The sequence below is a fragment of the Zingiber officinale genome, chromosome 2A (genome assembly GCF_018446385.1).
Source record: "Zingiber officinale cultivar Zhangliang chromosome 2A, Zo_v1.1, whole genome shotgun sequence".
Lineage (NCBI taxonomy): Eukaryota > Viridiplantae > Streptophyta > Magnoliopsida > Zingiberales > Zingiberaceae > Zingiber > Zingiber officinale.
This window is the reverse complement of record NC_055988.1, coordinates 177,052,881-177,075,445: the sequence shown is the minus strand read 5'-3', so window position 1 is coordinate 177,075,445 and position 22,565 is coordinate 177,052,881. Positions and strand designations below refer to the sequence as shown.

The 22,565-nt window shown below is 44.0% G+C and overlaps 1 protein-coding gene across 5 annotated transcripts; it reads left to right on the top strand.

Annotated features, from left to right (window-relative positions):
• Window positions 1–11,335: 11,335 nt before the first annotated feature.
• On the top strand, window positions 11,336–22,082 carry LOC122040329. Of its 5 annotated transcripts, none has more exons than XM_042599654.1 (5): window positions 11,336–11,505; window positions 20,695–20,701; window positions 20,954–21,072; window positions 21,142–21,213; window positions 21,518–22,082. In XM_042599654.1, the coding sequence occupies exons 1-5, from the start codon at window positions 11,416–11,418 to the stop codon at window positions 21,743–21,745; spliced, it is 516 nt and encodes a 171-aa protein (XP_042455588.1). In that variant the 5' UTR covers window positions 11,336–11,415; the 3' UTR covers window positions 21,746–22,082. The 5 variants fall into 5 exon arrangements, with proteins under 5 accessions (XP_042455588.1, XP_042455585.1, XP_042455584.1 ...); XM_042599651.1 differs by having other exon boundaries at window positions 20,695–20,790; window positions 20,869–21,072; XM_042599650.1 differs by having other exon boundaries at window positions 20,695–20,799; window positions 20,869–21,072.
• The last annotated feature ends 483 nt before the right edge of the window (window positions 22,083–22,565 follow it).

The following is a 22,565-nucleotide window of genomic DNA, read 5'->3' as shown; positions in this document are numbered from 1 at the left end:
GAGTGAAGCTAGGTGAAAGTCCTGGTGAGTGAAGCCAGGCAGATGGAAAACCCTAGTGAGTGAAGCTAGGTGAAAGTCCTGGTGAGTGAAGCCAGGGAGATGGAAAATCCTAGTGAGTGAAGCTAGGTGAAAGTCCTGGCGAGTGAAGCCAGGCAGATGGAAAACCCTAGTGAGTGAAGCTAGGTGAAAGTCCTGGTGAGTGAAGCCAGGCAAGGGAAAATCCTAGTGAGTGAAGCTAGGTGAAAGTCCTGGTGAGTGAAGCCAGGCAAGGGAAAATCCAGATGGATCAAGGATGAACAGACATCTGGTGTTGGGAAGTCCAAGTAGGTCAAAGGATTGACTGGATACTTGGCATGAGGAAAGCCAGATGGGTCAAGGTTGACCAGACATCTGGTGGAAGTCCAAGTAGGTCAAAGGATTGACTGGATACTTGGCATGAAGAGAAAAGTCCAAGTGGGTCAAAGGAATTGACTGGACACTTGGTGGGGAGTCCTGGCAGGTCAAAGGAGTGACCAGATGCTAGGCATGATGTACCAACAGATCAAAGTTGACCGGATGTTGGTTTGAGAGGCTTGGGACTTGGTTTTGGGCAAAAACCAAGAGCTGGATCGATCAGTGGATCGATCCAGGCTCTGGATCGATCAGTGGATCGATCCAAGCTTTTCCCAGCGAACAGAGAGCCTCTGGATCGATCAGTGGATCGATCCAGAGGTCCCAATCGATCAGCCGATCGATTGGGACGATGCTGGTTCGCGCGATAAGCGCTGAATCGATCTGTGGATCAATCAAGGCATTTTTCCTAGAGCACAGAGGCGCTCTGGATCGATCCGTGGATCGATCCAAAGCCTTCCCGATCGATTGGGAATTTTCGAATCGATCAGGATCCGACCGTTGCGTCGTATTTGAGCTGCAGGCGTGCGATGGTTGCGGCAGCTCTTCACCCGATTCATCTCAGATCTCTCGCCAGCTCCTCCACAGCTCTCTACAAGCTCAGATCGCCAGTTCTTGAAGGATCTTGGAGGTTTTCTAAGTCAAGAGGCGGATCAAAGCCAAGAAGAGAAGTTAGGGTTAGAGTTTTTACTTTACATCTTGTAAGCTTTCGCTTATCTTGTATTTTCCCTTTCTTCTTCTTGTATCGAGAGTATTGTAGGGCTTCTCCGCCTTTGGTAGTTACCATAAAGGAGTGATTCATAGTGGAGGGTGCGTGAGTAGGTGTGGATCCTTGGACTAGTCACCTCTTGTGAGGTGGATACCAAGTAAACCAACCTTGTTAGCGTTGTGTGATTTGTTTCTGTATTTTCCGCTGCACATCTTCGAAGAAACAAGCAACGACGAGTACCTAGCACGCGACGAGCTATTCACCCCCCCCCCTCTAGCTACTTTTGGTCCTAACAAGTGGTATCAGAGCGAGGCCACTCTTCACCGGAATCATCGCCGGAAGGGTCAAGCATAACAAGAAGAGCTAGAGGGTGAAGAAGTTGGAGCAAATTCATCAAAGTCAAAGAATTCAAGAAGCTCAACTTCAAGATGCAATTCCAAGATGGACTTGGATTTGACACAAGGGTGGCTCAACCATACACATCCACAAGCTTCGATTCTTGGAAATCAAGAATTGAAAATTTTCTTATGATGGAGATATAGCAATGGTTTGCTCTAATGGAAGGCTTTAAAGCTCCAACAAACTCCAAGGGCAAGCTTCTCAAGAAAAACAAATGGAGCTCGGAGCAAATTCAAAGGAGCGAGGCAAATGATAAAGTGACCAAGCTTTTGGTCAACTTATTGCCTAGCCACATTTTGGCTCAAATCGGAGAATTCAACGATGCCAAGGAGCTTTGGAGCAAATTGGCAACAATCCATGAAGAACCCTCCACTGTACCGAACCAAGAGAAATCCAAAGAGGGCGACTCATTGGAGCAAGACCAAGAGGAGGACTCCGAGGTTGAGAGATGCTCAACCTCCGAAGAAGAAGTCCAAGAAGAAGCTTCATCTTCAAGGGAGTGCAATAAAGAGAACAAGGAGGGAGCATACTCCTTGTTCCATGTACAAGATGTTGAAGTCTCCACCTCTAGGATTGAGGGGGAGCAATTCTCATTGACACCGGATCAAGAGCAAGAAGAAGTCTCCACATCCGAGTCAAGAAGAGAAGAGGATGAAGAAGCTTCCACCTCCACAAGTCAAGACAAATCTAATGGAGGAGCATCACTATCGGATCAAGAGGAAGCCTCTACATCCACATCACATGGAGGACCGAGTGCCATCCCTACACAAAAAGGTATAAATAGTTCAATAAATAATAAAAATCATATTATATGTTTTGAGTGTAGGGAACATGAGCACTATAAGAGCAAGTGCCCTAAATTGGCCAAGAAGAAGGGTCAAGTGGCACAAAAGGGCAAGGTGAAGCCCAAGGAGACCATCCCTGGAACAAAGAAGAGCAAGGAGCACATTGTGTGTTTCTCTTGCAATCAAAAGGGGCATTACCGAAGTCAATGCCCTAAGGGGAAGAAGGTGGTCAAGGCTCAAGGAGGAAGCTCAACTCAAGGGGGAGCCTCCAAGGTAAAGAAAAAGGTAACATTCATTGAGCCTACCCTTTTACATTATGGTAAAAAGCATGATAGCTCTAAGCTTTATCATTTTAATGCTATTTACCATAAGAATAAGAAGCATGAGAGCATTAAAGAAAAACATGTTGCTCTACATGCTAAGACTACCACACCTAAGGTTAGGAAGGTAGATAGACATCTAGGCAATAACACTAAGGACCATAGATATTTGCCTAAGAAAAATAAAAATGCTCAAGGAATTTATGAAAAACCAAAATCTAAGGATTTAATTAGGGAAAATCAAGTCTTGAGGTCAAGACTTGACAAATTGGAAAATGTCCTAAAAAGGATGGAAAATGTCCTATTAGGGCAAAATGAGCATAACCTAGGTCTATGGGTGCACAAGCCATCCAATGCCCATAGGGATTTGGGATACAAATCCAAGGCTAAGAAGGATGTGCCTAGTTATCATAGGGTTCCATATAGTTATGGAACCAACCCTAAGTCTAGAGGTCAAGTCAAAAATACTAGGGAGGTCATCCCTAAGAGTATTTTTGCCACCAATGTGACCAAGACTTCTAAGAAGTCTAAGAAAGTCACTAACAAGGTCACAAGGGAGGCTATCCCTAGAGTTGACCTAGAAAAGGTGACCAAGGCTTCTAAGAAGCCAAACAAGATCACTAGGAAGGTATCTAGGGAAGTTATCCCTAGTGAATACCTAGAGCATCCAAGGAGCACCAATAGGTGTTGGGTTCCTAGGAACATCTTCTCTACCCCCTAGAAGGGTTAGAGAGTGTCAACTCCGATTAGAAGGGTAGTTAACCCAACTTTGAGGAAATTGACACTCAATGAGCATTTTCAAGGTTTTTGTTAACCTTTGAAAATGAAATGAGATTATTATTTACTCCTTGAAAGACTAAAATGTGTCTAATGGTGGAAATAGTGATTTTATCTTAAAATGGCACAAAGTGGGAAAACCTAGAGAAATACCAAGTTGGGATGTTGGTATTCTCTTAGGAATTTAAGACAATCCGGGCCTAAATTTAAAGTGATCACTCTTGAGGAAAAATGGAATATGCCAACATTTGAGGATATGCTTAATTTTGAGTGGCATAAACAAATCAAGAGAAATAGAAATGAAAATTTAGGTCTTGGCATTTCGTTGAAGCAGTTAGGGCAATCTAGGTTTAACGTTTTAAATTAGCCAAGTGGTTAAGGATACTTAGATAGGTAATCTAGGTATATTTTATTTATGCTAAACTTTGCCATGATTGTTTGCCCATCATATGCCATGACATCATATTTATTTTTGCATTCATATCTTATTATGAAAAATCCAAAAATAACATGTCATGACATTCATACATCATGTAGTTATAGGATATTTTCTCTTGAAAATTATTTCTTTTTGATGTATGCCATAACATAATCATGCATTAAGTTTAATTCCTTGTAATTAAGGACAAATGACATTTAACAACACTTATTAACAAGTGACATCCTAGGTGGATGTCCAATATCTCTACAATGCCTAGATAGGTATGCATGATCCCTAGGATAGGGCAAAACCAAAATCTCACATCTCACAAGGACTATAAGGTGACCTGTATGTGTTTTAAAGCACATTAGATACAAGTGAGATATTAGGAAGATGAACAAAACTCAAGATGTTGATTTAGTACATTCTTTTGAGTTTTAGGTTCATCAAAACACATAGTTATGTGTTTTCCCATCATTGGGAAAGCTAATGTACAAGTCATGTGCATTAAGCCCAAGGAATGTGATGGGATATTAGTTTTTGAAAATTATTTTAAAATACTTTTGGAAAACCTTGGTGAAAGCTATCTTTTGATAGTAATCACCATTGAATAGTTAGACACAAACTTGAAGAAAACACTAAAGTTTTAGCAAGTTTTCAAGTTTGTGTCAATCTTTGAAAACATGATGTATTTTCATAGAAAACTATTTTTCCTTGATAAGGTATACCCTAAATAATGTCTACACGAAATTTCATGATTTTTGGATTTTTGTAGAATTTTCTAGGGATTTCTGAAGTTGGCTGATTTTGAATTTCAGCAACTATCAGAGCTCCAATCGATTCATGGATCGATTGGAGTGCCTGAATCGATCATTGGATCGATTCAGAAGGCAATTCTCGCAAGCAGAAGCTCGCTGGATCGATCAGCTGATCGATCCACACATCCTGAATCGATCAGTGGATCGATTCAGATAGGTTGAATCGATTGGAACCCAACTCCAATCGATCCAGGATGCTGTTTTTGGCTGGGAAAGCCTGATTTCAGCATTCCGAACCTACTTTAGTATAGGTAACCATTCCTAACCCCTCAAGACACATTTGTATACCTTTAGAGAGTGTTTTCATGTTGAAAACAAGGATGGATTGGTTAAGGAAGACTAAAGTGAAGTTTAGGTTGAGGTTTGTTTTCAAATTTTGAACATTTGAACCTCAAAACTTCTAAATTGGGTTTCCTAAAGGTTTAGGGATTCCAAGTCATTGTTGGTGCAATGACAGAAGTTACCACCATGTCTTTAGGGGGAGGGACTCTTTAAAGACATGAAAATTATCTTTCATGAACCTTGGAAGGTGGTTAACCTTCTGTTAAGAACATGCTCATGGATGAGCTTTTGAACTTGAAAAGGGGAGTGGATATCCTCATTATTTCAAGTGGTGTTTCAAGTGGTTGAAAAATGCTCAAGGTTGGGCATTTGTCTACATTGAGGGAGAATGTAGGGAAAATGAAGGGTATGAGACCTTCATTATCGTATTGATCACAACGAGTGAAGTTGTGAACAACAATGAGCAACTCTTCAGGAGGAGAGTCATCGACAAAGATGGGTTGATGTGTGCCCAAAATTGGGGCAAGGGTTGATGTGTGCCAATAGGGGGAGAATGAAAGGACTTGTGAAAGGGTGTAAGTTAGACTTTCATTACCTAGAAGGAGTTTGCCCTATTAGGGGGAGAATGAAGAGCTTAACTTATGTGTTCATTACCTAGTGGCATGAAGAAGTTTGAGGCTATGGGATTAGCCTAACTTACATGTGGTATAGTAGGTGTAATTGTGGTATTGTCAAACATCAAAAAGGGGGAGATTGTTGGTGCAACATCTCTCAGGTCAAGGTTGACCAAGCTTGAGTCTTGGTTTGGGTTTCGATGTTTGACAATAGAAGGTTGATTGAAGAAGAGTCAAGTAGGTCAAAGGATTGACCGGATACTTGACTGGGAAGCCCTAACTGGGATGTTAGACAGAAGAAAAGTCCTGGTGAGTGAAGCCAGGCAGTTGGAAAGAAATCCTGGTAATTGAAGCTAGGTGAAAGTCCTGGTGAGTGAAGCCAGGCAGATGGAAAACCCTAGTGAGTGAAGCTAGGTGAAAGTCCTGGTGAGTGAAGCCAGGCAGATGGAAAATCCTAGTGAGTGAAGCTAGGTGAAAGTCCTGGTGAGTGAAGCCAGGCAGATGGAAAACCCTAGTGAGTGAAGCTAGGTGAAAGTCCTGGTGAGTGAAGCCAGGCAAGGGAAAATCCTAGTGAGTGAAGCTAGGTGAAAGTCCTGGTGAGTGAAGCCAGGCAAGGGAAAATCCAGATGGATCAAGGACGATCAGACATCTGGTGTTGGGAAGTTCAAGTAGGTCAAAGGATTGACTGGATACTTGGCATGAGGAAAGCCAGATGGGTCAAGGTTGACCAGACATCTGGTGGAAGTCCAAGTAGGTCAAAGGATTGACTGGATACTTGGCATGAAGAGAAAAGTTCAAGTGGGTCAAAGGAATTGACCGGACACTTGGTGGGGAGTCCTGGCAGGTCAAAGGAGTGACCAGATGCTAGGCATGATGTACCAACAGATCAAGGTTGACCGGATGTTGGTTTGAGAGACTTGGGACTTGGTTTTGGGCAAAAACCAAGAGCTAGATCGATGAGTGGATCAATCCAAGCTTTTTCTAGCGAACAGAGAGCCTTTGGATCGATCAGTGGATCGATCCAGAGGTCTCAATCGATCAGCCGATCGATTGGGACGATGCTGGTTCGCGCGATAAGCGTTGAATCGATCTGTGGATCGATCCAGACATTTTTCCCAGAGCACAGAGGCGCTCTGGATCGATCCGTGGATCGATCCAAAGCCTCCCCGATCGATTGGGAGTTTTCGAATCGATCGGGATCCGACCGTTGCGTCGTATTTGAGCTGCAGGCGTGCGATGGTTGCGGCAGCTCTTCACCCGATTCATCTCAGATCTCTCGCCAGCTCCTCCACAGCTCTCTACAAGCTCAGATTGCCAGTTCTTGAAGGATCTTGGAGGTTTTCCAAGTCAAGAGGCGGATCAAAGTCAAGAAGAGAAGTTAGGGTTAGGGTTTTTACTTTACATCTTGTAAGCTTTCGCTTATCTTGTATTTTCCCTTTCTTCTTCTTGTATCGAGAGTATTGTAAGCTTCTCCGCCTTTGGTAGTTACCATAAAGGAGTGATTCATAGTGGAGGGTGCGTGAGTAGGTGTGGATCCTTGGACTAGTCACCTCTTGTGAGGTGGATTCCAAGTAAACCAACCTTGTTAGCGTTGTGTGATTTGTTTCTGTATTTTCCGCTGCACATCTTCGAAGAAACAAGCAACGACGAGTACCTAGCACGCGACGAGCTATTCACCCCCCCTCTAGCTACTTTTGGTCCTAACAAGATGTTCACCAGGAGGAAGAGAAGCTTCAGCAACAAGGATCTACAAAAGATCAGTTCTCCAACCGAATCGAGGAACATAACATGCTTCGGATGTAACAAAAATGTGCACTACAAGAACGAGTGTCCAAGACTGAAGATCGACAAATCGAAGCCGACCAAAAAGAAGGCCCTCAAAGCGACGTGGGACGACTCCTCCTCGGACGAATCAAAGGCCGAAGATTAGAAACACTAGAGCCACCTCGCGCTGTTGGCCCACGAAATAGAGTCGGAAGACGAATCGGAAGACGGGTCCGAACCCGAATCGAGCGACGACGCACTCGTTTCCGAAGGTTCCGAAGAGGTATGCCTAACCTTAAATCATTTTATTTTATTTTTTAAAATCATTTTAAAAATTATTTTTAAAATTATTTAAAAATATTTTTAAAAATTATTTTTAAAATTATTTTTAAAATTATTTAAAAATATTTAAAAAAAATTATTTAAAAATTCATTTTAAAAATTATTTTAAAATCATTTTAAAAATTCATTTTAAAAATACTTTAAAAATTTATTTTAAAAATATTTTTAATATTCTTTTTTTAAAAAAAAATTCTTTAAATTCATCTTAAAAATACATTAATATATATATATATATATATATATATATATATATATATATATATATATATATATATTATGTTAAAAAATCCTTTAAAAATTTTTTAAAAATTGTTTTAAAAATTTTAAAAAATTCTTTTAAAAATTTTAAAAATTCTTTTAAAAATTATTATTTAAAAAAACTTTAATTTTTTTTTTAAAAATTATTTTTAAAAATTTATTGTTTAAGTCTAAACTTATTTGAGAATTAAGATTGACTTGATTAGGATATAGATTTAATCTAATTAAAAACATTAAATTTACTTTAAATCATTTTTAACCTCGACTTTACTTTAAAATATTAATTATTTTAATTAAAACATAATTAAAGATTGACTTGAGTTTAACGTTACTTAACTTTATTTAGATTGACTTGAGTTTAACGTTACTTAACTTTATTTACTAAATTTGACTTCAAACTAAGTTAACTCTATTTAAAAGGAAGTAAATGAAAAATTAAATTATAACTAACACTTAATACATTATTTGAATTATTTTAATAAATATTCGAGTAAAAGTTAATTAATAAATTATTGATGATAATTAATTGTTAATAATAACTTTTCTTGTTTAACCTTAAACGAAAAGTTTAACTTATTACACATGAATCTAAAGTCAATTATTTATAGAATAATTGATTAATCAAACTTAAATGAACAATTATACGAAGGATATGGAAATAATGTAAATATTATTAAATCCCCTAAAACACTTAGGTATACAAATATATTAAGGCTATAAAATTTAACATATCCAAAATCTTAATGTTAAATTAAGGGAGAATAATAAATTAAGTGAGTATAAAATTCAGAGGGAGGTTTAAGTATATTTACTTAAAAAATTCTGTTAGGTTCATGGGGGAGGATTAAATCAACTTATTTTCACACTTAGCACCAAAATTATTTTCTCCACTTTTTTTTTAAAAAAATAATATCTTTTCTCAAACCTTTTCAAATTTTGAAATTGGATTTTGTAAACTAAGGTTTTGAAAATTGAAACTTCTACAAACTTAGTGTTGAAAACTAAATATTAATCAGTTTTGAAAAGCAGATTCTTCAAATTTAGTTTTAAAATTTTAATTTTGAAAACTTATGTTTGGAAATTTTTATCTATTTTGAAAAATTAGCTTTTATAAACTGTTTTTAGATTAAATTTTATAAACTAAGGTTTTGAAGATCAAAACTTCTACAAACTTAGTGTTGAAAAATAAATCAGCTTTGAAAAATAGATTTTGGTTCAAACTTAACTTTGAAAAATAGATTTTCAAACTTAACTTTGGAATTTTGGTTCTGAAAACTCATGTTTGAAAAGTGCTTCAAAGTTGAAACTTATTTTGAAAATTTAAAATTTTTTTGAAATTTGGAACTTAAAACTCATATTTGAAAATTAAACTATCTAAACTTAGCTTTCCTAAACTTATACTTGAAAATTAACAGCTTTTCAAAACTTAGATGTTTTTTTTTTAAAAAAAAAGCTAAAAGGTAATGCTCTAAACAAAGTTTTCAAAAGTTTAAACTCCTCCAAGTTAGCTTGACATCATTTCTTACATTTTTGTTACATTGTCTGAATTCTGCATTGATTATTTAGCTTATGTCCTTATTTGATGAATGTCAAAGGGGGAGGGATAGGTAGTTAAGTTAGAGCAACAAAATGTCAAATCTAAAAACTAACTTAAACCTTAAAAATCTTAAAAATCATGCTTGTTTTTACTTGCATATTTTTCACTAATTTAACCAGGTTGTCATTCCATCAAAAAGTGGGAGATTGTTGGTGCGGTTAACACTAACGGACTAACTCAGGTTTTGATGAATGACAAATTAGGTTAAGTTGGGTTTGCCGTTGTCTAACACTCTGATCGAGTGTGCAGGTGAAGTCCAGACAGGTCGACGGGCTGACCGGATGTCTGGCACGAAGCCCCGCTAGGTCAACGGACTGACCGGATAGTTAGCACGAAGTTCAAGTGAGTCGACAGGTTGACCAGACGCCTGGTACGAAGTCCAAATGGGTTGAAGGGATGACCAGACATTTGGCACGAAGTCTAGCTAGGTCGACGGGTTGACCGGATAGCTAGCGAGAAGTCCAGATGGGTCGAAGGGCTGACCGGACGTCTGGCAGGTGAGTAAAGGTAAGTCACTGGAAGGGAGTGACTGTGAGAACGCGTTTCCAGGAAGGGAACTTAGGTGCCGATCCGACTTAGAACCATTTCAGAACTCTAAGTCGAAATCTTGACTAGATTCCGGTCTCGGAAAGATGGAATCTAAGTCATACTCTTTTATGTTAAACTTATAATCTGTGCTAACACTTTGTTTTGCAAGATATGCATTATATATTTGCCTCGGACTAACCTTATCTTGCAGGAAAAGGAGCCTCTGGAGAAAGGTGGTCCGGGCGCCCGGAGGCAAATATTATCCAAGATGCAGCGTCAATACGTGGAGCTCGCTGGTTGGGACTATTACGTCACACCAGAGCGCCCGGAAGAGATCCAGGCGCCCCGAGTATCATATAAAAGAAGAGTCTGGGCTGGAGCTTCAAACACAACTCAAAACTAAAGAACTGCTCTCTTATGTTCCTACAACGCCGTGATCTCCGACAAGTTTTCTTTCTCTGCTCTATTTCTTTTCATTGTCGGTATTTATTTTTCTAGCATTCCTGTACTTAACTGTTTGTAATCGAATATTCGAATTGCTAATGGATTGCCCAACGAAAGCAGCCTTGTGTGCGGGCCTTGGAGTAGGAGTCGTCAAAAGCTCCGAACCAAGTAAATTGGTTTTTGTGTTAGTATTGTTCTGACTTTGTCTTTTCCGCTGTACTTATTCTTTTCAAAATTTTTATAATCGATATTTACCCCCTCCCCCCCCCCCTCTCTCTATCGAAATTCACGATCCAACATAAAGGACGTATGGATATCGAAGAAGCGTGACTATTTTAATCATACTGATATTTACTGAAATAAAGTTACTATCAGAATTGTTTAAAGGTAATAACTAGAGGAATCTATTTTTCTACTACATATATTTATTATTTTTTAAAAAATCCCTACAAAATGATGAGAAATTGTATTGGATTCGAATTCAAAGAAAATAGTACAACCGATCTAGGAGCGATACGAAAATATTACAAGTAAATTCTTAAAACATATATACATATAATTTAAAATGTGAAAATATCTTATTACATTATAAAGTTACTATACAGGACATTTAGCGTGTGATATGAACATATTTTAAAAAATTTATTACTTCTTTTAATATGCTTTTAAATATTTTTTTTTCGAAGAAAAAGAAATAATCAGAGGAATAAAATGAGAGGAAAAATTAAAAAAATAATATTTATAATCTGAAATAATAGTCTAAATTTTTCTAAAGCGCAAAAGGGGGATGCTGCAAATGCCACGTGTTTATTCCATCATCGATTTTTCCGCGTATCCCCTATAAACCATCACTCGAGATCTGGCCTCTCGTCATTTCCTCCTCGTGGGATCGGAGATCGGAGATCGTGATCGTCCCATCTCATTTCAGTCGCTCTTCCGCTTCGCAATCCTAGTAAATCCGTCGCCGATGACGAGCAAACGTAAGATTCTTCCCCCCATCCGTCGCCCCTTCAGCTTTCGCTGTGTCCCAGCTGCTGTTTACGCGAAGCAAAAACAGGTGACTTGCCATCTTTTCCCTTCTCTTTTTTTGAACTGTTACTTCACTCCGGTGGACGGAAAGTGTTTCTGACGGTTGGGTGCTGTGGATCTTCATCGTCCTTCCCATCTGCGGCGGCGGCTCAGTCGAGGTAGATCTGGGTAGAGGCGGCGGCTCAGTTGGGGTGGAGGGAGACGCTAACATAGGTCGGGGTTAAGGTTTTACCGAGGTAGGTCCAGGTGGAGTCGACGGCGACGGCCCAGTCTGTGTGGAGGGAACCGCTCGGCCACATACTCGGACAGGAATGTCCTCGTTGATCTGCAGTCTTGTCCGAGTGAATAGGCCGCTCGGCGCCTCCACTCTCTTAGGCAGACTCGTGAGTGTCGGAAACCCGACCAGTGGTCGAGCTGTTTCTGCGCCGCTCCGGGTGCGGTCGTGGCCGATCAGCCAGGTGCATTCTGATCGGCCACACCCTTAGGTTGATTACCTCGGCTTTGACCTCCAAGTGTCACTGACCTCTGTCCCGTACGGGACTCCACTCTTACTACCGGATCACGTGTCTTCCCTTCAAGTCTAGTCGAAGGAGATATTAAATTCGATTGACTGGACTATTAGCTTGATGGCGCGCGGCCGCTCTGCCGCTAATGTGGATGTTTATCCGATCGGGCATTATGCAGGTGCAATCGCCGCTTAACAGCATGTCTGCAAGGACTTGGAAGGTTTTTTGCTTGCCGGTGGTTGTCCCGCCGACCCAACGTTGGTCAATGCTGACGTCCGCAGGATATCCTTGGAATTCGTGCAAATTTTTGCCATTAAGGCCGAGCACGCGGCCACGACTGTGTATTAAATGCGCTCCTATGAGTGGGCGACGCGTGGCGGCGCCGCCTCCACCTCACGATCAGCCTGTACGATTGATGTGACCTCAGGCTTTTTTGAATTTGGACGATGAGATTTGATCCTCGAACCAGGCGACTTGGATCTGACGGCTTGGAGGGATCGAGCCCAACCTATATAAAACCTTCCTCCTCCTCCTCTGCCGCATTCTGCTGCTCATGTTTTTGAAGCCTCTTGTCTGCGTTCAGAGCTCCGGCGAACTCGTTCTTTAGCACTCCGGCCCCTCGCCTCCTTCTTCGATCGTCCTTTTCTCTGTAAGGCCTCTCTGCACCTTGCTTCTTTATTCTTTCGCGTTTTTCTTTGCACTCTAGCAGTGTCCGTGCTCCTTTGGCACTGTTCCGATTATCCCTTTATCGACTCTTCTGCCCTTTTTCGACTCTTCCGCCTTGTCTTTTCTTTTTGTTCTGGCGATGGAAAGCTCGTCACAACCGTCCGACCCTGCTCCCAGCCTCTGGTATACTGCCATGGAGAGCCGGTTCGATGCTGGTGACGCGTTGAGCCTCGTCCGCACCTTCGAACTGCCCCCTGACCTTAAATTAATATTAACTACTCCCTCCGATCGGCCTCATGACCCGCTGACCGACACTACTTGTTTTTTCCGAGGCTAGTTTGTAGCTAGTCTGCATTTTCCCTTACATCCATTCATCATTGAAGTATGTAATTATTTTCGCCTCCCGCTCGGCCAACTCGTTCTAAACTCGTTTAGATTGTTGTGCGGCGTAGTTGTCTTATTTAGGTTACACGACATCCCTTTAGTTCCCAAGACTTTCCATTACTTCTACTATCCCAAACAGTCCGAGTGGGGTACTTTCCTTTTTCAATCTCGGATCGACCTTGTCTTCTTCGACAAAATGCCCACCTCTAATAAATACTGGAAAGAATATTTTTTCATTCTGCGTTTGCTCAAGTTGCCGCCCTTCCGAACCAAATGGCAGACCGCCGTACCCCCTCCACCGGTGCTCAGAAAATACAAGAGTCTGCCAGACTACCTTCACGCAGCCAACATGTTGGCCGGCCAAAATTTCAACATCCACAAACTGCTCTGTGAACGCGTGTTATACATATTCGGGCTAAGTCTGATCCGCTCGAAACTTTCGAGCAGCATGGGTAAGAGCTTTCTTGATCCTTTTTTCCTTTTAATCTAATTGATTTGTTTTCACTTTCTGCAGCTGACATCATGATGCGTACTCGCGCTACCGAGCGGATGAGGTTGAGGGCGGCCGATATTGAAGCGGCGACTGCTAAGAAGATGGCCGACGGTCGGCTCTCACGAAGGTGAGAGCGGCGAAGCACCTTTTGTTGTTGGTGGATCGGCCACTCGGGTTTCTGCAACCGAAGCTGTGGGCGATGCTACTTCGTCCGCTAGACTTCTTTCTATTCAAGACGAGGACGCAGAGCGCTCGGCCGAGGATGCTCCTTTGATAATCCGCAAAAGGCGCCGAACGTAGATACCCGCCCAATCTGCTACGCCCGCGGAACAGGTGTCTGAGCAAGCCGGCATTCCTTCCGCAGGGGTTGACCTGGCTTCGGCTTCAGTCGAAGCAATTTCCTCGGATCGAACTCCTTCACAGCTCGATCCAACGGTAGATCTGATTGAAGCACAACCGGTCAGTTCTCTGCCCCCAGCCCGTCGACGTATTCGTCGCTCCGGTATCACTTCTGCTCCGATCGGCCAGTTGTTCGGTCCGACTCTAGAGTTTAATGTCGCTGCTCGATGGTCTTCGGGTCGGGGGGTTTATAGTTACCGGTCCAACTCTAGAGTTTAATGTCACCGCTCGACGGTTTGATGGAGCTTAGCCGTTCGGCGCCAATTTGTATACCCTTGTGCCTTATGATTTCATTCCTGCAGCCAAAGGGTACGGGAGAACGAAAATATACATAAATAATTACATTGGCACACATTTCACCCAGCCGGGTACGGCTGGAGATGGATAGCGCTCCATGGTCGTTCTAGCTGTCGTCTGTCTTCATCTTCCAGATAGTAGGCGTCTGATCGGAGCTTCTCGATGACCCGGAAGGGTCCCGCCCAGGGAGCCTCCAGCTTGCTCACGTCGCCGACCGACTTCACATTCTTCCACACTAAGTCGTCGACCTGGAATGCTCTGGGGATTATTCGCCTGTTGTAATTCTGCTTCATACGCTTCCGGTACGCCATTAACCGGACGGCTGCCTTGGCACGCGTCTCGTCTATCAAATCCAACTCTAGTTGTCTCCAATCGGCGTTATCCGAGTAGTACCATTGCACCCGATTAGATTCTATCCCGACCTCCACAGTAACGACAGCCTCTCCTTCGTACACCAAGTGGAAAGGCATGACCCCCGTTCTTTCCTTAGGGGTGGTACGGATCGCCCATAATACGCTTGGAAGTTCATCTACCCAGCTGCCCCTGATATGGTTGAGCCGGACTCGAAGAATTCGAAGGATCTCTCGATTGGCGACTTCAACTTGCCCGTTGCTCTGCGGATAGGCCACAGAGGTGAAGTGTTGCTGAATGCCATATCCCTCGCATCATTCTCGGAGCTGCTGTCTGACGTATTACCGCCCATTGTCGGACACAAGCCGACGTGGAATGCCGAATCGGCATATTATGTGCTTCCAGATGAACTTCTCAACCATCTACTCGGTTATTTTCGCCAGAGGCTCGGCCTCTACGCTTTGAGAAATAGTATACCGCCACTAGTAAAAACTTCCGCAGTCCGGTCGCCATGGGGAAGGGTCCCACAATATCCATGCCCCAATGGTCGAACGGGCAGGATACTACAAAGGCCTTCATCTCCTCCGTTGGTCGATGAGAGAAGTTGTGATATCTCTAATAGGAAAGGCAAGTGGCAACGGTCCGAGCGGCGTCTTCTTGGAGGGTCGGCCAGAAATATCCGGCTAATATGATCTTCCTTGCTAACGATCGCCCGCCCGGGTGTTCTCCGCAGGATCCTTGATGCACTTTCTTTAGTATATATTCCGCATCTTCCTAGCTGGCACACTTTAGCAGCGGACGGGAGAAAGTCTTTTTGTAAAACTGGTCCCCGATGAGGGTAAACCGACCCGCTCTTCTTCTTAGCAGCTTTGCCTCAACCCGATCGGACGAAGCAACCTCTGATCGAAAAAATTCCACTATGACCGTCCTCTAGTCGCTCGGGAATGCGAGACCCTCCATCCTGTCAATGTGAGCCACCAAGGATACCTGTTTGATCGGTTGCTAGGAGACGATTGGTGTTATCGAACTTGCCAGCTTTGCCAACTCATCTGTCGTCTGATTCTCCGCTAGGGAGATCTTCTGTATGACGACCTCGCCGAAGCTGGTTTTGAGCTTGTCGAAGGCCTCCACGTATAGCTTCAGCCTTGTATTGTTGATCTCGAAGGCAAGAGCTGCTGAGCGGCCAACTGCGAGTCTGAATAAATTAAGACCTTTCAGGCTCCTATGTGCCGAGTGGCCTGCAATCTTGCTATGAGGGCCTCATACTCCGCCTCGTTGTTGGTTGCGCGGTAATCCAGCCGAACGGCCAGATGCATTCGCTCTTCTTGTGGCAAAATCAACAGAAGATCGATGCCGCTTCCCTGCTGCGTGGCCGATCCGTCCACGTACACCCTCCAAGTGGCTTCGGGCTCGGGGTTCTGTACTTCGGTGACGAAATCCGCCAAGGCTTGTGCCTTAATTGCCGTCTGGGCCTGGTACTGTATGTTAAATTCGCTGAGATCGGTTGTCCATTTGATCAATCGTCCGGATGTCTTGGGGTTAAGAAGTACTCTTCCCTAAGGGTTGTTTGTCATTACGACGATTGTGTGCGCGAGAAAGTAGGGTCGGAGTCTCCGGGCGGTGAGGACTAACGCGAAGGCAAGCTTCTCGAGGCCAGTGTAACGGGATTCAGCGTCCTTTAGAATGTGACTCAGAAAATACACAGACTATTTTTCGCTATTCGGCCTTACCAGCGCCGAGCCAACAGCATGCTCGGTCGAGGATAAGTATATGCGGAGCGGCTCACCGATAGTCGGCTTGGTTAATATAGGTAAATAGTTCAGATAAACCTTCAAAGCTTCAAACGTCCGGTTGCGTTCTTCGTCCCACTGGAATTTGGTGGCTCGGCGAATAATCTTGAAAAAGGGCAGGCTCCGGTCAGCCGTTTTGGAGATGAACCGCGAGAGAGCCGTTATCCGACCGGTAAGGCGCTGTACTTCCCTTAAATTCCTGGGAGGTGGCATGTCCTACAACGCCTTTACCTTGCTGGGGTTCGACTCTATGCCCCGCTCGGTGACGATATAGCCCAAAAAGCGACCACTCTTTACTCCGAAGAGACACTTATGAGGATTTAGCTTGACTCCGTACGTCCTCAATGTATGGAAGGTCTCTTCTATATCTGCATAAAGGTTGACCGCTCGGAGTGATTTAATAAGGATGTCATCAACATATACCTGCAAATTCCGCCCGATCTGCTTCTGGAACACCTTGTTCATGAGATGCTGATATGTGGCACCGACGTTCTTCAGTCCGAACGACATCACGCTGTAGCAGGTGCCGTCGGCCGTGATGAAACTTACTTTCTCTTGATCATCCTGGGCGAGCGGGACTTGGTGATATCCCTGATAAGCATCCAACATGCATATCAGTTCACATCCTGTAGTTGAGTCCACCATTTGGTCAATTTGGGGCAGAGGGTAAAAATCTTTCAGGCACGCCTTATTCAGATCTCTAAAGTCGATGCAAACCCTCCACTTGTTTCACGGCTTGGAGACCAGAACCATGTTTGCGAGCCGGTTCGGGAATTGTACTTCCCGTATATGGCCGGCCTCCAGAAGCTTCTCAATTTCCGCCCGGATGATCACGTTCTGCTCAGCGTTGATGTCCCTTTTCCTTTGCTTTACCAGCCGCACGTCCGGCCGGACATGGAGTTCGTGCTGCGCAATGTTCGGTGAGATGACTGGTAGCTCGTGTGTTGACCACGCAAAGACGTCGTGGTTACACCGCAGGCACTTGATCAATTCTTCCTTTTGGCCTACATCCAGGTCGGATGCAATGAAGGTGGTGTCCTCCGGTCGACCATCGTGTATCTGCACTTCTTCTATGTCTTCATAAACTAAAGTTGGAGGCTTTTCAGTTATGGCGTTTACCTCCGGTCGTGGTGCTTTCCGAGCGGACCTTGACTCTGCTCAGACCATCTCCACATAGCATCGTCGAGCGGCCAGCTGATCTCCCCTAACTTCGCCCACCTTGTCCTCCACGGGGAATTTGAACTTTTGACAAAAGGTTGAGACGACCGTTCGGAACTCATTGAGAGTCGGTCGCCCAAGTATGACGTTGTAGGCGGACGGGGTGTCGACCACAATGAAGTTAGAGGTCCGCGTCCTTCGAAGCGGCTCGTCTCCTAGCGATATAGCCAGTCGGGTCTGGCCGACCGGTAGAACCTAGTTGCCGGTGAATCCATATAACGGAGTTGTCATTGGAAGCAGCTCGGCTTGGTCAATTTGAAGTTGGTCGAACGCCTTCTTGAAAATAATGTTGACCGAGCTGTCTGTGTCAATAAATTTGCTGTGAATAGTATAATTTGCTATTACCGCTCAGATGATGAAGGCGTCGTCATGCGACACTTTGACCCCTTCTAAGTCTCTGGGTCCGAAGCTGATCTCGGGTCCTTGCGCCCGTTCCTGGCTGCAGCCGACCTCATGGATACTGAGCTGTCGAGCGTGTGACTTCCTTGCGCGGTTGGAGTTACCGCCTATCGGCCCACCTGCAATGATGCTGATCTCGCCCCGAGCAATGTTGCTCCTGTTTTCTTCTTCTCGGGCGGAGGGCCTCGTTCACTCCTGCGAAGCTCGGGGGTTGCCCCTCGACTGATGATGCTGTTGTCGTTCGGGGGACTCCCTAGCCACTCGTCACCCGATATTTTTGTGTCGATGTCGTTGATCGGTGGAGGGCGATCGGTGACGATAACTTCTTGGCGCCGGGTGAGCGATCGGGCCGAGACTTCGACAGTCATGGGTGTTGTGGGTTGCTGACCAGTGAATCGAACAAAACATGGGAGTCCATTCCTTTCCCTTTTGCTTGGGTCGATCGACCGCCACATGTTGGACGGCGTGCGACCTTGCCTCCTGAGGGCGCGCTCCCTCAGCGCGGGGTCCCCTTGGGGGCTGGTGACTGGCCGACAGTCTCCGCTCGGTCGGAGCTGAAGGCTCGGGTGGTGCTTCTTTCCTCCTGGCTACCTGTGCTTCCTAGACATTGATGTACTTGTTCGCCTTCTTCAGCATGTGGTCGTAGTCGCGGGGCGGCTTTTGGATGAGCGAGCGGAAGAAATCCCCATCAACTAGCTCCTGAGTGATGGCATGCATCATCGTTTCGGATGAGATCATGGGGATGTCCATGGCCGCCTAGTTGAAATGCTGGATGTAAGCTCAGAGGCTCTCTCTTGGCTGTTGCTTCATGGAAAATAAACTGACACTGGTCTTCTGGTAATGTCGGCTGCTGGCAAAGTGGTGGAGGAACGCCGTTCGGAAGTCCTTGAAGCTTTGTATCGATCCGTCCGGCAACCTCCGGAACCATCGTTGTGCGGAGCCAGACAGGGTGGTGAGTAAGACCCTGCATTTGACTCCGTCGGTGTATTGATGGAGAGTAGCAGCATTGTCGAACTTACCGAGGTGGTCGTTTGGGTCAGCTGTACCATTGTACTCTCCGATCGCTAGAGGAGTGTAATGTTTAGGGAGCGGGTCTTGTAAGATCGCTTCAGAGAACTGGCGATTGATCCGCTCGGGTGATGACTCGGTTCGAGACGCCTTTCCCTTCTTGGCATCCCGCACGGGCGCTTCATCGGATGATCCCTGGTTGGCTTGGGCCAGCTCGGACGGAGTCTGGAACAGGGCCCGATGGAATGGAATAGGGGCAACGGGCGCTTCTCCTGGCACGCTGGTCTGTCCTCTATTCTGCGCCCACGTAGAGAATTGTTCCAGTCGATCTTCCAGTGCCGCTCGGCCATCTGACGCTGAGGTGGCTTGCTGTGCCAGCCGCTCGGCGTTAGCCTTTTATTGTTGCTCCACTATTTTCACTGCCCGCGCCTAGATGAGCGCGTCGAGCTCTTCTTGGGAGAGCGTCACGGTGTGTTGACGTCCAGCTTCTTCCATCGTCTCGACTCCGGATTCAGGTGCGTTATCACAGACGACGCCAATTTGATCCTGTCCGAGAGTTGAGTCGACGGACACTAGGGACGTGGCGCTCTCCATTAGCTCCGCGTAGACTGGGCTGACGGGGACTCCGGTGAACCTGCAACAAACCCGAGCCGGGAAGGGGATCCCGACGACGGCCCTCCGACGCTCAAGTGAGGCGAGAAGAAATCAAAGCAGAGTAACGAGGCAAAGAGCTACAGTAGATGAGAATGCCTACCTCCGTCGAAGTCTGGAGGTCCTTATATAGGATCCCTGGGAGGTGCGCACACGCTTCTCGAGGCATGCACGCTTTCCAAAACATACCTCAAAATGAATGTGTCAGAAAAGTACGTCTGACGCCATACCTCAACCGTCCGAGCATATCTCTGACATGATAGTGAAAACTTCCACCGTACGATTCTCTGTCCGGTCTTGCCGACGAACAGTGCCGACCATGCTGTTCGTCGGCGGCACATGTCTCAAGAAGGATATCACCGTCTGTCCCCTTCATCCTTTTCCACACCCTTTGTCTGTTGCTGGTCCGAGCGGGAGAGGTGCTTGGACCCATTGTTGTCCGGGAGGGGACATGTATTGGACCGAGCGGGAAGGCCGCTCGGCCACATACTCGGATAGGAATGTCCTCGTTGATCTGTAGTCTTGTCTGAGTGAAGAGGTCGCTCGGCGCCTCCACGATCTTAGGCAGACTCGTGAGCGTCGGAAACTCGACCGGTGGTCGAGTTGTTTCTGCGCCGCTCCGGGCGCGGTCGTGGCCGATCAGCCGGGTGCCTTCCGATCGGCCACACCATTAGGTTGATTACCTCGGCTCTGACCTCCACGTGTCACTGGCCTCTGTCCCGTACGGGACTCCACTCTTACTGCCAGATCACTAAATATTAGGTACTGATCACAGTGCTGCATGCTAACATTTTGCTTGTATTTACAAGCATGCATTTTGCTTGTATTTACAAATTCAGCATGACAAGTTATCAAAATGTTCAGGAAGTCTGTTTGGTGTATATGTTTATCAATATTATGAATCATTTGTACTTGTTTATATAAGAAATAACATGTCTACAGTCAAGCTGGAGGGGAAATGTATATTCCAATGAGCTTGTAATAATGTTTTAGTTTGTCTTCAATAATTTCTCATTTGAAAAAAGTGTTGTTAAACTTTTCCATGGTCTATATAGGTTGCCCCCATACCTTATTCAGCCATAACATCAAAAGCATCGGAAATACCTAATTCTGCCGGTTCAAACTTGATGAAATTAGGGAATCCTAGCTCTGTGAGCATTGTAATGACTTTTTAATTTCTCTTCAATAATTTCTCATTTGAAAAGTGTTAACTTTTCCACGGTCCATAGGTTGTCATCATACCTGATTCATCAAAAGCATCGGAAATAACCAATTCTCCCAGTTCAAACTTGATGGAATTAGGGAATCCTAGCTCTGTACCTGATTCTTCGACAACATCAGAAGCATTGGAAGTTACCATGTCGCCCGGCCCAAACTTGATGGAATCAGGGAATCCTCGCTGTGTTCATTTGGCAGATGGACTTATCATTCAGGTGCAATACGAGCAGTTAGTTTTTTTTTAATGGCTGAATTGTCGATTGCTTAAATTTTGTTTATATTAGGCTGTTGCTGCTGACGCAGCTGCTCAATCTCCTAAGAATGGAGCCAACTTTGATTGTCCCGTATCAAGAGAGGTAGGCTCGACATTGACATAACCTCCTTGTTTTTCTGTCGTGCCAAAATCATATCTTGTACAAATCATATCGAAAGACAACAGGTTTCTTTTATTGACGTTGCTTTTTGACACTTGCACAATTGTTTGTCAAGCATCTTACATCACTGGGTTTCAAGTATTGATGAAGAAAATATATATTCAATAAGAATTAGAATAGATTTGTTATTTATCTTGAAAACATATCTTCCCTTACATTCCTTTAGAACTTTTGAAACTGCTGGTGCATCTTCTGATGGGTTGGTTTACCTTAATCTCATTCTCAGCTTAACCAAAATCCATGCTTGAAGTCGATCCCAAATCATGGCAAATTATATGAATTTGTGGCTATGAAGTATGATACAAGTAGAAGTGATATTGTTTCATGCAATTCATGCTCCACTGAGTCCAGTTACGACAGTTCCATGTCCTCCGAATCCTTCGATGTGCAAAGGGAATTGCAGGAAATGAGGGAAGAACATGGAGAAGAATTGTCTACAGTTGGAGATATTTAAACACTTAACTTCTCAAGAACATTCTGTGTCTATATTGCGTTGTTTTCGGTTTTTTGTTTTTTGGCTTCACATTCCATCCACTAAATAAATTCATGAAGCGTGGTAACTGCTGACCAGCAGTACAATTGTTATAGGTGTGTCTTGTATGAAAATTGAACCCCGGTTATTTAGGAATGTATTCGGCCTCTTACCCTCACATCATGCACTGGGGGCTGCTCTGTGTGTAGTTGTGTACATATATATTTGAGCGTTGGAAATGGTTATTGCATGTCAAGTTGAACAATGTTTGTGTTGGAAGAGGTTATAAAATTTGAATCTTAGATTCAAATTCTTTGGATTCGTTTCTTGTATTCAAATTTTTAAATCTGATCATAAAAATTCCAACTCTTGAAACTTTTTGAATTGGAGATTTATAATAATTTTTTCAAAACAAGCCGCTTATATTATTTTTCACTTTTTAACTAATATTAGGAAGAGGAAGAATTTCGAATCATGTAATGGATTTTTTTTACTGATTTTGATTGTTTTTAAATAGAATTATCTTCCGTTCTCCATGTTGCATTGAGTTTTTTCATCCTTTTAGTCGAGCTCTTCTATTGTCTCCCCCAAACTCTTTCATTGCCTACATCGAGTTCTTTTATTTTTTCCATCTAGGTTGTGAGCTTAAGATCCTTATGAGTGTGTCGCTTCCTTGGAGTTCGTAGCATCTTGAGTTTTTTTTATATGAGAGGACACTTAATCATGTCTAGAGCGATCAAATGGGCCATCCCATAGCGGGTGGGCTCATCCATAACAGGCCAGACATTTGGTAGTGATGTGG

Excerpts from the sequence above, each read along its gene's own strand:
- LOC122040329 (XM_042599650.1), top strand. The coding sequence starts at position 11,416 with ATGACGAGCAAACGTAAGATTCTTCCCCCCATCCGTCGCCCCTTCAGC. Across the intron at positions 11,506-20,694 it reads TTTACGCGAAGCAAAAACAG|GTTGCCCCCATACCTTATTC; the intron begins GTGACTTGCCAT and ends TGGTCTATATAG. Across the intron at positions 20,800-20,868 it reads ATCCTAGCTCTGTGAGCATT|GTTGTCATCATACCTGATTC; the intron begins GTAATGACTTTT and ends CACGGTCCATAG.